The sequence below is a fragment of the Mytilus edulis genome, chromosome 13, assembly GCF_963676685.1.
Source record: "Mytilus edulis chromosome 13, xbMytEdul2.2, whole genome shotgun sequence".
NCBI lineage: Eukaryota > Metazoa > Mollusca > Bivalvia > Mytilida > Mytilidae > Mytilus > Mytilus edulis.
In genome coordinates, this window is record NC_092356.1 from 61,606,561 (window position 1) to 61,625,263 (window position 18,703).

Consider the following 18,703-nt stretch of genomic DNA (forward strand, 5'->3'; position numbering starts at 1 on the left):
TACTCCACCAAAGACAGGTGGCTGCAAGTGGTGGTTCTCTCAGGGAACAGGGACTTACTCCGCCAAAGACAGGTGGCTGCAAGTGGTGGTTCTCTCAGGGAACAGGGGCTTACTCCACCAAAGACAGGTGGCTGCAAGTGGTGGTTCTCTCAGGGAACAGGGGATTACTCCACCAAAGACAGGTGGCTGCAAGTGGTGGTTCTCTCAAGGAACAGGGACTTACTCCACCAAAGACAGGTGGCTGCAAGTGGTGGTTCTCTCAGGGAACAGGGACTTACTCCACCAAAGACAGGTGGCTGCAAGTGGTGGTTCTCTCAGGGAACAGGGGCTTACTCCACCAAAGACAGGTGGCTGCAAGTGGTGGTTCTCTCAAGGAACAGGGGCTTACTCCACCAAAGACAGGTGGCTGCAAGTGGTGATTAACACTAACAATAAAAGATTCTTTTTAGAAAACATTTGATGCAAACAAATATGCATGAATCTTTATATTTCGACTGACTTACAGTAACACATAAAACTTATTCTTTTTAACTTTCAACATTTCCCTGCTTGATAAATGCTTAAATATTCTAAACAGAGAATTCTGCTGCATTTGAAGTACAACATGACAAGTAACGAAAGCTTTCAAAAGTTCATCTTTTTATGTTTGGTACAATACTTCAATAAACAAACATTAATTGTCTTAGTATCCTACACAACCATTATAATAAGATCATATCATTTACCAATTTTATGCTTACTTAATAATGTTGATCTTGCTTTGAAATCATGTTAATACCAGCTGTAACAGAAATACAGTAGATTTAATTAGGTATAATACCAACACACACATTTTTCTTTGAAAGAAGTAATATAACTGTTGGAGTAATGATTCTCATATAATGTATATGCAAATATCTTCAAATTTCAGTCAATAGATAAAAGAAGAGGTGGTATGACTGCCAATGAGAAAACTCTCCATCCAAGTTACAGTTTATAAAAGTAAAACCATTATAAGTCAAGGTATGGTCTTTAACATGGAGGCTTGGCTCACACCAAAAAGCAAGCTATAAAAAGGACCCAAAAAATTACCAGTGTAAAACCATTCAATTGGGAAAACCAACGGTCTAATCTATATCATAAACTTTACTTTTCATTTCCTTTTGAATTTACTTGTCCATTGTGTGATTTCTGTGCATTAGGATGATGTGGTATCATGCTATTTTAGGCAAATGTTCACCCAAGACTAAAGATCCATCGTGACATAAACAAAATTGATTCAAAATAGAAAACCAAGAACACAATATTGACAGGCAGCAACCAATGTAGGAACCAACCTTTTTTTTTTTGATGATCAATGCGTTTGAATGGGGGCATATTGTGAATACCATCACCCCACCCCCTTTTATCCTGGGATTGGAACCCCCCTTTTAAAATGGGTTGATCCCCCTGTGTGTATTGTGCTACATCATTTATCATTGCATCCTAAATTAAAGTTACTTGCCATATAACTTGTATGACATAATGATGTTGTTGCTATTTACATACAGTAACTTCCTGCAGATCTATCTGTGCTTCCTCAGAAGCAATCTACAGGCATTGACAATCCAAACTGTTTTTATAGCATTTATGATGTTTTCCAGATAATTTAAATGCATAACCAATAGTTAATATCTCTCTGGATGTGTTTTCTGTAATAGTTTTCTGTATAAAATCATTTTTATAGAGAATCTATCAGAAAGTAATTATGTAAGACTATCATTTCTGATTGGGATGACAGAAACTCGTATTTTATTCTTTACCAAAAAAAAACTTAATGTATATATAGTAATTTACTTCTAGCAGTACAAATGTAGTAGAAATGAAATGCATCAATTGATAGATCTAAAATCTTATTTTTTTATCAACCACTTTAAATACAGATGAATGCCATTTTTTTACTGCAATAGAAACTAATCTTTTGTTTTAACAGTCTATTTTTTATAGGAAATATACACAGAACTTATGAAATCGCCCAAGTTACAATCTTAATGAAGTATTTTTTAAAGAAAATAAGATTTTTCAATAAGAAAGCATCATTTTTTTTTCTCAACTGTAACAACATTCAGATCATCAATGGAACTTCCTGTAATTATCAAATGCTAATGTTTCCACTTTAATTATACACAACTTCTAATTATAGTAATTATCATTTCCTGTTCATATCTACCTGTCTCACACCTTATAATTATTGTTCTTTTTTTAATATATTTCTTAAGGGTGTAACAAGAAACGAAATTTGTTTTTAATACACATCATCTACCCTGGGGGTGGGGCCATTTAATTACAAAGATTACCTCATAATGGATAGCTATAATAACCCCCTGGGTATAAGATGTTGAGTCGAAAACCAATATTTACTGAAATTTCGTAACCTCCACTTTATGTTAAAATGACGGACAATGATTTAAGCACAGTGAATGGTTTTTATATTGACTACTGGACACCACCTTTATAGCTTGTAACACCGATCCCTGGTCAGCAGAATAGAGTTTTGACATGTCCGCAGGTTGCCTCTCTGATGGTCTATCTTTTATAGTTTTTCTGATTTTGACACGAGGGAATTTATTGTCCATTGAGATGACTAACCCACTGTGGTATTTGACACAGAAATTTGAACAATAAAATCAACATTTTCTACCAATTTATGAAAATTACTTTATTGTTCGCTTAGTATGGAAAGTAATAACTTTCGTTAATTTATGAAAATTGGTCCATTGTTGGTGTTATGAAGGACTTAGAAGATATTGTAGTTCACCTGCCTACCTATTGTACAGGTATTATACAGGTGTAATAATTAGAAATGAAACAATAGTGTCTATCTTATGGGTACAATCCTAACATAATACATGTGTTATCTGAAGGTCATTGTAATTATTTGCCATTATACTATGCCAGACACAGCATATTGTCAGCAGACTTATCCAAATTGCAAATTATATCTTTCATAAATACTGCAAAAAACCTCTCATTACACCCTAAGAAACTATTAACAGTCGTCAATCAGTCCACCCACTGAATTTCACTAGATTAATAACTGGATTTTCCTTCATAAAACCCAGTTAAAAACTGGGTACTGGACTTTCAAATGTGAAATTTAATACTTTCTCAATGTTGAAAATTGTTATATAACAAAATTGTAACATAAGATAAATGTTCTAAGGTCTACATGACTTATTTTAGTACCACCCCTTGAATCACTGTACACCATTGATGACAGATGTAGGCCTGTGTACATTTTAATTATGATTTATACATGTACAATTGATATCAGTATAAATACAGATCACCTGTCAGTCAGATGTCAGAAAATTTAATTTAGAAATTTATCAGAGAAAATGTCTTAGATATTTGAGTTTAATATAGGTATGGGTCATATACCTAATACTTTCCTAGTTCATTTAAAGTTTATCAAAATAAATATAAGTATCAAACTTAGAGCTTAAAGCAAGGCCAAACTAAATAATGGAAATATTCTGAGGGGGGAATAAATCAAGACACAAGGATGGAACTTCTAAAGATAGGGTAAACCAGAAAATGAAGCCTTAATGATAAGGAAGGAGAAAGACAAGTTGTACAATGACCATCTTGCAATTGCAATATTCATGATCTAACAGTAAGCAGTTGCCCATATATATCTAAAATCCATTTCAACTTAGTACATTCAAGTCAATATTTAATGACAGCTGACCTTTATAATTTTGAGTAGCAAAACGACTATCATAAAGATTTTTAAAAATATTATATATTGAGAAAGATATCACTTCAACAGGCAAAACAATTGAATATCATAATAAGGAATTCTTAAAATGAAATAAATATTAAATTGTGTACTGGAAAAGATATCAATGCAACAAGGGAAAACCACTAAATGAATACTATAGTTCTCTAGAATAAATATACATTCGTAGAATAGATTTTAATCAAATTGTCTATTATATAAATAATCACAAATCTTCTGAATTTGACATTTTGCTTGGTAAAAGGTTGTCAATTGGGAGGGAAAGTCAAGTACCTTGTTTTTTAAACAGAATTATAGATCAATCCTATTTGAAAAGAGATATCCTAAATTTATTAGGTTTGTGGTCAAGATTTTATAAGACCTACCCTGCCAGACCTAGTTATAGAACTATTACCACAATGTCACATTCATGTCAAATAATGAAAACTATATACCACTTGTAATTATAATAATGAAGTATTTACAAAACTCTGATCAAATTTGCCACTTAATGGGTTTTAATTCTCAAGTCTCAGTGTGTAACATAAAGGCAGAAAATTTGTTCTTTCAATACTACAACTCTCTGATTACACTGTAAACAAAATATTTATCACCTCACAATTACATTTAATTATAGCTAAAACCACTCGTTTTGTTATCGTTTACTTAGTGGGAACAAATTACCCATTTACAAATATTTGAGTTTTATTTTTCAATTTAACTTACAAAATCGGCATTAAAATCTGAAATTGAACCACTAATTGAATCTTTTACTACCCATAATTGATTAAAATTTTACTAAATGAGTCATCCACTTCAGAAATACCCCTATGCAGTCATACCTGCCAACTTTTCAAAACGCCCCTAGGGGTTTTACGTGCAAGATTGATCCTATAGTCCTACAATACCTTCAAGGGGGGCTTCAAATATATTTTCATGTTGTTTTTGGGCTTCTTCATACTCTTACAAGCCTATAGCCATTGTAAAATTTATTGTTTTGTTTAAATTGTGGACAAAATTGCGCGTTGCTCTTCCAAAATTTCCATTTGGGAGCTTCCATGCGGGAAATCCCCCACAAATAGTGACAGTTGGCAGGTATGTGCAGTATTTGAAAAGACTAAAATATATAATCCAAAATTATTTGAAGTGGAAAAGTCCACAAGACATACTGGTATTTGAGAAACACCTTTAAAGATCTCAAAGTGTGCTATTTTTAGTTTCCCAATAAAAGAAGAAAGTGTTCATTGGACAAAGATGTCCCTCTGTAAATATATGCCAAAATCAGCATTTTTTTGCTTTTATAAAGGGACATAACTGGAGAATTTTGAAAGTGATTCCATTTAAATTCCAACTTGATCTTTTTTCTCTTACCTAGTTGATAACCATACAGCTGTAGTGACAAGGACTAGAGAAATAATTACAAATACATAACACTAAAACTTCCAAATAATCGTTTCTAAAGATAACATTTGACATTTAACATATCCAAATTTCTTACATTTTCTAAAGATTGAAATAAGTCAATATTTCATACTCAGAAATCAATTAAAAAGGTATCATTTTCAACAGAATTAAAATAGTTAAATCAATTATTCATATTATAACCCTATCTCTTTTCAACTTATATATATACACCTAATATACCAGAGATCAAATTAATATTACGTCAGACAACTTGACAATTCTATTCTTTGTAGCAATACATGAGATGTCATTGATACAGCAATATAACAACAGGAAGAATCAAACTAAATCTGAAGGTCAAACACCATTTTCAACAATATACAATGTCAATACAAATAAAGCACAGAATTCACAAAAGATATCGATAAATTTAACGGAAACTTGTTGCCTCTTTCTGTGTATATCAAAACTTGAAAGGACAGACACTGCAATTAATTTATATTTTATAGACTTATAAAACTTCTTCACTTAGACATACTGAAGGACAAATGCAACCATATCATGCTTAAGTTCAAGGTCACAATTGCCTTACGACTTACCCTGGACGGTTTTTATCACACATGGCACCTTCGTCAGCATACTCATATGCACTTTCACCTCCATTCTGGTACTTCATTTGACTAGACAAGGGACCAGATTGATACTGCATCTGTAGCTGTAGACCATAGTTCTGCAGTTTCTGTTGCTGACCTTCACTTGATCTTGACCTTGCAACTTGCTGATGAACTTGTGACCTTGAACCATACATATAACAACCAGGTCCATCAAGGTCCACAAATTTATGATCAGCAAAAACTTCACTGTGTGGTCGTGGTTGACGTCGTCTAGGAGAATCTCTTAGATTATCCCTTCTCATTTGCACCCTGTGTTGAGGAGTGAGAGCATCATCGTCCAGACTTGTCCAGTTCTTAGTCTTACCACTATGACCATTCTGTACACCGGTTTCTTTAGGGATGGCAGGTAAAGGACGGTTCACCAGGTTGGGATTTGCCTGTCAAACACATATAAAATCTTTATTCAGAAGTTATATTGATGTATGGTTTCTATTGCAATCCAATATTTTTTTGGACTCAAAGATGGACTCAACATTTCTTAGAAAATATATATAGACCATGCAGTTTTTAAATACAATATAACAAATTGATTTGATTAATTTCAACTCCGTGAATTCAGCAAATGTTTTCTATATTCACATTTAAAATTCATCTAGAATATAACATGTTAACATATTTATTACATATTTTGGTTTAATAACCCCATAAAAATTGTAATTTTAACATAAATGCACTTCCACCTTTGTTAAATATACAAACAATACACCTCCAGTATGTCAAATATGTTATAAAAAAAAATATCTCATAATTGTGTTAATCACAAATCTCTTGCATTGACTCATTAGAAGTGAATTCCTAACTTGTTGTTTTTTGTGTAATCAAATTTCAATTGCCATCAGCCCAATGTTTTCTAAACTAAAAAAGTATTTAAGCAAAACTGTGACAATGTCATTACTATGCAGCTATTACACTTGTCTCTTGAGATTTTATATTAGAAAGTGTTAGAAAAACTGCTTTGGTCATTCAAATTTGATTACTTTAGATGATAAATACTAGCTACTTTATAAATGAAATAGGATATCAGTTTTTGCACCAAATTAAGGTCTTTCGGGCTGAACTTCCTTCCATTTGTCTTCATGAGTGGTTTTTATGTGGAGAGGAGCTACATGTACATCACTTATCACTACATTTTCAGAACTTTTTAGTTAGTTTGTTTACTGCTTGCAATTGAAGTTACTGATTCTAATAATACGAACAAAGTCATGCCTTTTTTTAAAACTTTTCTGACCATGTATGACACATAGTTTTTACCCCCAGTCATTAAATGTAAATCTGACACAACCTATACATTTCCTGAATGTGAACATTGACAGGCCACAAATGACCAACATATATACCCTGTTATTACAAAATACCAGACACTCAATGTTCCTCTCACAGCCATGTACTTATTATCAATAACAACAGTGTGTTTTTCTTTTTGTTACTAAACTTTAAAATTTTAATTCTTGTACTTTTTCTCATATATATATAAGATTTTGAATAATGAACTTGTGATTATTTTCTGTTGGACGGAAATGCTCTTTATCTTTTGAATGAATACAGTCCCATGTTTTAAATATGGAAACATAAACTTCCTAATACATGATGCTCCCTCTGACAAAAATAAATGTTATTAGTGTTCGTATATATATTTGTTTTAAATATGGAAACCAAATTGAATCCTCATCTAACATGTCTAAGGAATCAGTCCCTTCCAATTTGTGTTTTTAATCCAATAGATTGTTAAAGAATGCCAGATTCAAAGGCATTAAAACAGTTATACAATAAGATTTATTTATTTTGTCCATGATTCAAATATATTTATAAAATTCCTGAACCTTTAATAACATTTTTTTACATCTATGTTTCACAGAAGCCAAAGAATGCCTTAATGTCAAAATAGTTTGATAAAATTAATTTCTTTTTAAAGCCATTAGATTGAGTAAATGAGACCTTTAAGTGATGGTAAATGGCCCTGAACTAAACATACAGCTATAACAGTACCACAAAGGCAGGACTTTAAACAGTAGGTATGGGGAGAGGTAATGTAGAATGTCAAAGATATAACGTGATAACAACAAGTTATGGATCACTTTATAATTCCATTTCAGTAATATGGCCATTAGCTAAAATTAAATAGTTTCTAAATGTAGATCACTGGAAATGAATGAAGAAAGTCTAGCTCATAGGAACAATGATTGAAAAATAGTAAAAAAAAGCCTATTGAAATGGCATCTTTCATGATACGTGCAATATAATGCCTGTTCAAGTTTACCCAGGTCAGGAACCCAGAAAGTACATGCCATTTCTTATTGTTTTGTCTTTCAGGGAATTAGGTGTTGGACATATATCTTCGTCAGACTTTCCTTACGTACCATAGGGTTGATGTCTCATTGAAGTATACATCAAATCTCCTTTTAAACATCTACAGATATTGTAATTAAGTTATGAAGCATTGTTTTAGATCAGTTTCTAATGACAGTATCCTATTGTTGACATATATTGATTTACACAGTCTTCTAAAATATGTTACAAAGAAGATAAATAGGAAAGAGTGGGAGTAGCATTAACTTGATGTTTTATAGATTTTCAAAGAAGAAGTCAGCATAGAAACATACAATATGTCTAAGAAGATGCAAAAGTATTTTTTCTACAGTGACTTTTAATTAAAGATAGCAATATTATTGCCAATATAGTTATTTACAAATGTGTTCTATAGCATAAGTTGAATACATCAGTTGTTATATAATTACATATGATTTGGAATGTTGCTATTTAGATTCTGAAAATGTCAAAGTAATATTCAAAAAGTTATTGTACAGAATGTTTCTAAATGAAATATACTTATTAAAAAAAGAAGCTTAGAATTCAATTTTTTATACATGTATCTTTTGACAGAGGACAATTTGAGTTATCTCCCATATACCACAAATTTCACAATTCACAATTTTTGCCAAAAAATAAATTAACCTTTTCTTTTAGCATGTGGATAATTATACTAGTAACTACAATACAACTATAGAAAAAAAAAGGAATGTAGTATTGAAAATTGGAAATGGCAGAGTGGAGGTTAAATTCTAATTTTCCATAACTGGATGTAATATCAGAATGTACTGCTCACAAACAGGTTTAATACAACCACCTCCCCAATGTGCCTGTCCAACGTCAGGAGCTTGTAGATCAGTGGTTTTGTTGATGCATGTTTATTTCATAGCAAATTGTATTGTTATAATTCAGGCAGTTAGTTTTCTTGTTTTCTTGTTTTCTTGTTTAACACTGTTCATGTTAGACTTTCAAAGCTGACAATATGGTTTTTTTCTGCTATATAGAAATATTTTCAACAGCTATTACTTCTGTATCATTAATTACCTTATCTTCTTCTTTACTGTTCTTTGGTTGAAGATATCCATTAGGATCCTGTATACAGATTCCATGTGATTGGGCAATATCACGGGCAATAGCATGACCGTCATTTAAAAAGCCACGATCAATGGCTTCCTTTAGAGCTGTCACCGGGGAACCTTTCCCTTTATTGGAATTATTTGATTTGTCAAACCGTAACTGAGCTAATGTATCCACCGGTGAATTTCGGGAGTTTGCGGTCTGAGATCGTGATGAAGTACTAACATTATCGTATGAACTACGAACAGATCCTGTAGATCTTGTCGGAGAATTCCTCCTTGGTGAACATACTCTTTTGTGAACGGGTGAGCTTTTCATAGTTCGTTCACTCTGACCATTTGAAACTCTCCCTGGTGAACAGATCCTTTGATGTGGTGGGGACCTGGAATTATTTGTGTTAGTGTACGAGCTCCTTTTACTTGATGTTGTATTTTGATGTATAGGTGATGTCTGTGGTGTAATGTTACGTTTTGGTCCACTTTGATTAATATATCGTGAATTATTTGGGTAGGCCTCAGATTGTGGCCGTCCAGTTGGCGTTGAATTTGTATATGCCTCCGACTGAGGTCTTCCAGTTGGTGTTGAATTGGTATATGCCTCTGATTGAGGCCTTCCAGTTGGTGTTGAATTTATAAAAGTTTCAGATTGAGGTCTTCCGGTAGGTGTAGAATTAACGAAAATTTCTGACTGAGGCCGTGACAAGTTTGATGATGGTGCATCTGATAGTGGCCTTGGTGGTGGTGATGTTGTGGGGGCTTGACTTGATTGTTGGTCCTGAGGATGATCTAGTCCAGGGCTTCTATGTTTTACTCTGTCAACTTGATGTTTGGCCTGTAAAATGACAGGAAAGTGTTGTAAAAGTAAGGTATTAATACAAAATATACAATAATATTAATATTTCTACAAAAAAATAAATAGTATCAGGCAATAATCTAGCGGGTGACATGACGATTTAAGTTGCCAAGGAATTTGGTTAAATTTAAACTCATGGTGAAGTCAAATCACTAACAAAATCAAATAAAGGGAGACAACTTGGATTTTACAGGTCTCAACGGTAATCAAAAATGGCAACTGACAACAAAAATTGAAATTTTCGTAACAACTCAGGATTAATACGGTCATCATTTTAATGAAATAAATACAACGGTGAAACCTTTTTCATTGTCATTAATATCAACATTTTCAAGGCGCCACAATACCTCATTATAAAAGCAATGTTGGTCAACTGCATCAACTAATACTATTTTATAATTATCTTTGAGCGTTCACTCACCATGCATATAAAGGTTAGCTGTAGATATTTGTTTAGAAATAAATACATAATGCAAACATTTGTAAATGGTTTTGCATACAACATTAGGTTGTGCATCAAGGTAAAGGTATCACTCAAGTGTAGTTCAGAAAAAGTATGAGGACTTCTGTTAGAAAGAGAGAGCAATAAAGGACATCCATAGATCATGCTGACAATGTTTCAGATTTTTTACTTAACGTAATTTGGTTTGCAGTGCTGACTGAATTCACTCATATAGGAAGCATCTCCATGGTGGAATTAACCAGAGATTTTTTGACAATGAGCTAGCTATGTAAGCATTGAAAATAACTTTTTTGTTTTGAAAGATGTTTGATTACAATATAAGCAATTCTATACATTACCATGCAGCTTTTTCAGGCAAGCATTTATAACAAGCAACAGTATTTTTACAAAAAATCTAACAAGTAAAATTTATCATAGCTGAAAACGAGAAAGATTTTTATACAAGATTTCTTAAATCCCTGAAAAAACTTAATATCCCAGATCTTATAAACAAACAGAAATAAAAGAACAGGGTTTCCATGCCCATGCATTGCACATATTTTATCTATCCAGGGACAATAACTGGAAAAAAATTCTTTACAACAATTTATTAATAAAAAGTGTGCACTGGGACAAAAAAGTTTTTTTCTATTGTTTACAGTATTACATTGCTCAAATATTTTAAACAGGTTTATTAACGAAAGATAAGTTGATCGTCCACCATTAAAGAGCTTTCAAGAGATTTGCTGATATTAACCTATAGTATAAGTTTCATAAAAACATGACAGAAATATACCCTTGAGAGTGCTAACGAGGCCATTTCCATAAATTTAATATTTCCAAGGGCACATAGCTCTTTTGAAAAAGGCGATCAGTCACAGTCTCATATAACCTATTTAAGGTGAGCCAAACATTTGTTCATCAGTTTTGTTTTTTTTTTCAATCTAGGGGCATGCCTGGGAGAATTATAGAATAGAAATAATCATATAACTTTTGTTTTTGTATATATATATAAAGTCACAGACAAATGTGTTACTGTATTTACATTTTTGGAAAGATGTTGTGCTGAGTCAGAGATATAGTGTTTTTAGTTAAGCATTATACAGCAGAAATATTAAGTATTCTGATACTACTTGTATTGACCATTTTTGACAGAATCATTTTCAGAACTGGTTCATGCATGTCCCGAGATTTAAGTGATCCATATAATCGCGAAATATAAAATCATGGTATTATACTTGGAAAGCTAAAATATTATTTTACAGCCTTGGAAATGCTTATTTTTAAAGTAAAAATAATTCATAAAATATATCTAAATTAAACAAACATTTGTAGACTGAACAGATTAAACTTCATATAAAAAGTAAAATTTCAGGTTTATTAATCATATAAAAGCAGATTCAGTAGTGAAGTGCAGTTTATTCTAGAGTCAGCACCCATATTTGAAAACTAATACCCTATTTTGAAAAAACATCATCTACTAAATAAGATATTCAAAACTCTACAAATCACCCTGATCTTGAATGGGAACTCCTTATAGTACAATAGAACCAGAATACTGTTATATATATATAATACCTGTGTAGGGTACCGGTTCGTTGTAGACTGTAAATTAAGCAGGATAAAAAATCATATCATATCTGCTCAAATATCTTATATAGAATATTCCTCAACTTCTACATGACAAAATTTGTAAGTAAAATGAAAATGTTCCAAGAGAGATAATCCAGGTAATTTATTTACAAGCTTTGATTTTCCAAAATTTTTGTTTTTTCTCATGTGAAGTTTTGAGCTTGTGTTTCATATTTGATTACTATGAATCAAAATAATTTTTTCTTATTTTTTAGTTTTTAATTTTAGTTTATTTATAGAGAGCAGGTCAACTAACAGTCTAACAAATGCTGAGATGTGAACTTTTAAAATATTTTGAAAGGTCTATATGGTCCTCATGGCAATATTAACAATGTTAACTCATAGCATTCTTAGAAGCATACATTGCATGTCATCTTTTAATAAGAACAAAAGGACAGTTAGACATATTCTAAATTACATCCTTATTATCATGCACAATTAAGGAATTTGCAAAAAAAATCTGTGAATTCTAAATTAATGGTAGAAAAGCTAAAATAATGAAGAAATGTGTTAATTACAAAATCTATGTGAACCTTTTTCTGACATGTTATATCAGACATTTGAAAATTTCATAATAGACACAAATAAAAGACTTACATGCCACTAAACTGTATTTACTTAAAAGCATGTGGGTTTTACAAAGAGGACCATTATGTATCATCAAAAACTTATTAAATATTGTACTTCAAACAGTACAGGAAACACCGGATTTATCTAATGACCAACAATTGTACACTCATTATAATTCTAAAGTGACAAATAGAATGTTAAGAATGTGTATTGTTACAAATTTAGCTTTCGGTTGACAAAGTGTAAATCATTTTAACACACATTAAAGATCTATTTCTGCATTTCTTTATAGTTCATAATTTGTTTTAATTTACCGATTTTTTGCTGATAGATTTATAACAATAAAAGAGTGCAGACAATTTAGACTCAACAGTTGGAACATGCAGACACTGCCAGACGTCATATTTATTAAATAGTTATTAAGTAATTTAAATAGACTGATGAAAGGGGTATAACTCAACATTTAACATTGTTCCTCAGCAAGTATTTAACAAGATAATATAAACATAATTCCCAAAATATTCCCATGCCTGTCAGTATAGATAGAGCAGATATACTGACTTATTTATGCAGTCCTGTATAAATATCAGGACTGGAAACAATATTTGTCCACTACAAAACTTATTACTAATGTAATCATCTGTTTAATAACTAAAAAAAATCATAAAAATGTAAAAATTGCTATCCCAATAAATATAAATGCAACCTCAATCTCCTATGATATGTTTTTTATTATACTGATATGATTATTATAATGAAGTGTTACCTCCCCCTTATGACAAGTCAGTGCATACACCCCTTTAGGTTTATTGTTTTGTTCCTTAAAAGATTTTTCATTCAGGACACAAACCTGCTTCACCTCTAAATTTCTAAATTGTATAAAACAGGCTAGTCTCTGGTGGTGACTTTTCTCATACTCAATTATACCACAGATTCTCATTTTAATAGTCCCAATGTATTTCTCCCTACATTTTGTTTTGTTCCTTGATCAAATCACGAATTCCAAAGCATAAAATTGAGAATGGAAATGGGGAATGTGCCAAAGAGACAACAACCCGACCATAGAGCAGACAACAGCAGAAGGTCACCAACAGGTCTTCAATGCAATGAGAAATTCCCGCACCCGGAGGCGTCCTTCAGCTGGCCCCTAAACAAATATATACTAGTTCAGTGATAATGAACGCCATACTAAACTTCATACATACATGTACACAGATATCTAATGATTTCTATAAATAAAGAAGTTTACGTACGTCAAGTGTTCTTGTTGTCTAGCAGGACTATTTTTGTGGGTTGAATTTGATATTGATACATTCTTGTTGTCTAGCAGGACTATTTTTGTGGGTTGAATTTGATATCGATACATTCTTGTTGTCTAGCAGGACTATTTTTGTGGGTTGAATTTGATATCGATACATTCTTGTTGTCTAGTAGGACTATTTTTGTGGGTTGAATTTGATATTGATACATTCTTGTTGTCTAGCAGGACTATTTTTGTGGGTTGAATTTGATATTGATACATTCTTGTTGTCTAGCAGGACTATTTTTGTGAGTTGAATTTGATATTGATACATTCTTGTTGTCTAGCAGGACTATTTTTGTGGGTTGAATTTGATATCGATACATTCTTGTTGTCTAGCAGGACTATTTTTGTGGGTTGAATTTGATATCGATACATTCTTGTTGTCTAGCAGGACTATTTTTGTGGGTTGAATTTGATATTGATACATTCTTGTTGTCTAGCAGGACTATTTTTGTGGGTTGAATTTGATATCGATACATTCTTGTTGTCTAGCAGGACTATTTTTGTGGGTTGAATTTGATATCGATACATTCTTGTTGTCTAGCAGGACTAATTTTGTGGGTTGAATTTGATATTGATACATTCTTGTTGTCTAGCAGGACTATTTTTGTGAGTTGAATTTGATATTGATACATTCTTGTTGTCTAGCAGGACTATTTTTGTGGGTTGAATTTGATATCGATACATTCTTGTTGTCTAGCAGGACTATTTTTGTGGGTTGAATTTGATATTGATACATTCTTGTTGTCTAGCAGGACTATTATTGTGGGTTGAATTTGATATTGATACATTCTTGTTGTCTAGCAGGACTATTTTTGTGGGTTGAATTTGATATTGATACATTCTTGTTGTCTAGCAGGACTATTTTTGTGGGTTGAATTTGATATTGATACATTCTTGTTGTCTAGCAGGACTATTTTTGTGGGTTGAATTTGATATTGATACATTCTTGTTGTCTAGCAGGACTATTTTTGTGGGTTGAATTTGATATTGATACATTCTTGTTGTCTAGCAGGACTATTCTTGTGGGTTGAATTTGATATTGATACATTCTTGTTGTCTAGCAGGACTATTTTTGTGGGTTGAATTTGATATCGATACATTCTTGTTGTCTAGCAGGACTATTTTTGTGAGTTGAATTTGATATTGATACATTCTTGTTGTCTAGCAGGACTATTTTTGTGAGTTGAATTTGATATTGATACATTCTTGTCTAGCAGGACTATTTTTGTGGGTTGAATTTGATATTGATACATTCTTGTTGTCTAGCAGGACTATTTTTGTGGGTTGAATTTGATATCGATACATTCTTGTTGTCTAGCAGGACTATTTTTGTGAGTTGAATTTGATATTGATACATTCTTGTTGTCTAGCAGGACTATTTTTGTGAGTTGAATTTGATATTGATACATTCTTGTTGTCTAGCAGGACTATTTTTGTGGGTTGAATTTGATATCGATACATTCTTGTTGTCTAGCAGGACTATTTTTGTGAGTTGAATTTGATATTGATACATTCTTGTCTAGCAGGACTATTTTTGTGAGTTGAATATGATATTGATACATTCTTGTCTAGCAGGACTATTTTTGTGAGTTGAATTTGATATTGATACATTCTTGTTGTCTAGCAGGACTATTTTTGTGGGTTGAATTTGATATTGATACATTCTTGTTGTCTAGCAGGACTATTTTTGTGGGTTGAATTTGATATTGATACATTCTTGTCTAGCAGGACTATTTTTGTGAGTTGAATTTGATATTGATACATTCTTGTTGTCTAGCAGGACTATTTTTGTGGGTTGAATTTGATGTTGATACATTCTTGTTGTCTAGCAGGACTATTTTTGTGGGTTGAATTTGATATTGATACATTCTTGTCTAGCAGGACTATTTTTGTGGGTTGAATTTGATATTGATACATTCTTGTTGTCTAGCAGGACTAATTTTGTGGGTTGAATTTGATATTGATACATTCTTGTTGTCTAGCAGGACTATTTTTGAGGGTTGAATTTGATATTGATACATTCTTGTTGTCTAGCAGGACTATTTTTGTGGGTTGAATTTGATATTGATACATTCTTGTTGTCTAGTAGGACTATTTTTGTGGGTTGAATTTGATATTGATACATTCTTGTCTAGCAGGACTATTTTTGTGAGTTGAATTTGATATTGATACATTCTTGTCTAGCAGGACTATTTTTGTGGATTGAATTTGATATTGATACATTCTTGTTGTCTAGCAGGACTAATTTTGTGGGTTGAATTTGATATTGATACATTCTTGTTGTCTAGCAGGACTATTTTTGAGGGTTGAATTTGATATTGATACATTCTTGTTGTCTAGCAGGACTATTTTTGTGGGTTGAATTTGATATTGATACATTCTTGTTGTCTAGTAGGACTATTTTTGTGGGTTGAATTTGATATTGATACATTCTTGTCTAGCAGGACTATTTTTGTGAGTTGAATTTGATATTGATACATTCTTGTCTAGCAGGACTATTTTTGTGGGTTGAATTTGATATTGATACATTCTTGTTGTCTAGCAGGACTAATTTTGTGGGTTGAATTTGATATTGATACATTCTTGTTGTCTAGCAGGACTATTTTTGTGGGTTGAATTTGATATTGATACATTCTTGTCTAGCAGGACTATTTTTGTGAGTTGAATTTGATATTGATACATTCTTGTTGTCTAGCAGGACTATTTTTGTGAGTTGAATTTGATATTGATACATAATTACAATGAATAATTCAAATATTCATACCTAGACTATAAGTATATTTCCTTCAAGTGTAAGGCTAACATGACTTTCTACTATTCCATTGCTGTATAATTTCAATCTGTTCTACGTTACAATATGTATCTTAGATGTTTTTCTTTATTTAACTTAAAAATGTAAATGATGAAGAGCCTGACATATAGAATAGAGGCAAAATTCATTGTTGAAGACTGAATGTAGACCACCAGGGCCCTCAGTCATAAAACTTTACTCAGACCACCAGGGCCCTCTGAGTCATAAAACTTTACTCAGACCCCCAGGGCCCTCAGTCATAAAACTTTACTCAGACCACCAGGGCCCTCAGTCTTAAAACTTTACTCAGACCACCAGGGCCCTCAGTCATAAAACTTTACTCAGACCACCAGGGCCCTCAGTCATAAAAAATTACTCAGACCACCAGGGCCCTCAGTCATAAAATTTTACTCAGACCACCAGGGCCCTCAGTCATAAAACTTTACTCAGACCACCAGGGCCCTCAGTCATAAAACTTTACTCAGACCACCAGGGCCCTCAGTCATAAAACCTTACTCAGACCACCAGGGCCCTCAGTCATAAAACTTTACTCAGACCACCAGGGCCCTCAGTCTTAAAACTTTACTCAGACCACCAGGGCCCTCAGTCATAAAACTTTACTCAGACCACCAGGGCCCTCAGTCATAAAAAATTACTCAGACCACCAGGGCCCTCAGTCATAAAATTTTACTCAGACCACCAGGGCCCTCAGTCTTAAAACTTTACTCAGACCACCAGGGCCCTCAGTCATAAAACTTTACTCAGACCACCAGGGCCCTCAGTCATAAAAAATTACTCAGACCACCAGGGCCCTCAGTCATAAAATTTTACTCAGACCACCAGGGCCCTCAGTCATAAAATTTTACTCAGTACTCAGAGTGCAAAATATGTGCTAGAAACACAAAATCCAGTATTTTGATTGCTTGATTGATGAGTCTGAGGACAATAATTGTGCTCAAATGTTTTATGACCACAAGTCCAGATGACCTTGCTGTTTCATTAATGTATTCTCCAACATCTCCTCTCTTATTCATATAAGATACTTATTTCCCCTTTTTTTTTTAAAACCTACCCATAGTTTATTATTTTTTCCTGAGATTATGTCCCTATTATCAGCTGTATCTTCACTACTTGACTGCCGCCTCATTTCCATGTGTTGTTGAGCTTTCTCAGAGAATGGTGTGGGTGTTGCTATCTCCTGGAGTCGTTGTTGAAACATCTTCTGAGCATGCTCCTGGTATTCTTGATATTTCTGTTTCTGTTCGACAAGCTGTTTCTCTATCAGTTCGTTAAATGTTGGTTGTTTAACTCTCTGTTGTGCATATGCCATTTTAAATGCATTACCAATCAAAGTGTTTAGTTCTTCTGCCTGAAAATATATATGTAAAATTTAAAATCAAATAAAATTAACTTTTCTGAGCAGTGAAGCGGCCTGAAGATTACATTAATTTGTAGTGAAAACTAAAAAATAAACATTGCATTGGAAAACAATAATAAGCATTGCATTGGAAAACAATAATAAGCATTGGTTAAACCACAACTAGGAACAAAGGAAGATAACTGTAATCTGAGTTTTCTTTCCTAAAATTTAATAAAAGTAATTGGGGAATTAAAATTCTGTAATTCAAAATGTTGGCTTCTTAATTAAGTTACAGATAGATAGATAGCGGATTTTGACCTTGCTGTCATTCAATCCGCACCATAGATACAAAATGAATGCATTAGAACTATGCATGGTTTCACACATAAACTTTATATCTCAACCTGAATATCTGAGTGTTTACGTCATTTATATATTTCTTGAAATGTGTATTGATAGGTTGTATGAATGGAAATGGGGAATGTGTGTCGTCCATTTTCATAATCAGTGATATTGTTGCCTTTTTTAAAAACTACCTCTTCCCTTTTT

The 18,703-nt window shown here is 32.6% G+C and overlaps 1 protein-coding gene across 6 annotated transcripts in view; it reads right to left on the reverse strand.

Annotated features, from left to right (window-relative positions):
- LOC139502256 (tensin-1-like) overlaps window positions 1-18,703 on the reverse strand; it is a 71,025-nt gene that overhangs the window by 25,974 nt on the left and 26,348 nt on the right. For 3 of the 6 annotated variants that reach the window (XR_011658759.1, XR_011658760.1, XM_071291689.1), the window contains exons 5-8: window positions 17,867-18,163; window positions 12,074-12,100; window positions 9,169-10,032; window positions 5,743-6,194 (exon numbers count right to left, since the gene is read on the reverse strand). Coding sequence is in view for 2 of the 6 variants with exons in the window: in XM_071291689.1 (XP_071147790.1) it covers window positions 5,743-6,194; window positions 9,169-10,032; window positions 12,074-12,100; window positions 17,867-18,163 (1,640 nt within the window). In the remaining 4 variants the exon portion in view is untranslated. The remainder of the gene's footprint in view (window positions 1-5,742; window positions 6,195-9,168; window positions 10,033-12,073; window positions 12,101-17,866; window positions 18,164-18,703) is intronic. The other 3 variants (XR_011658762.1, XR_011658761.1, XM_071291691.1) reach the window with 1 other exon arrangement.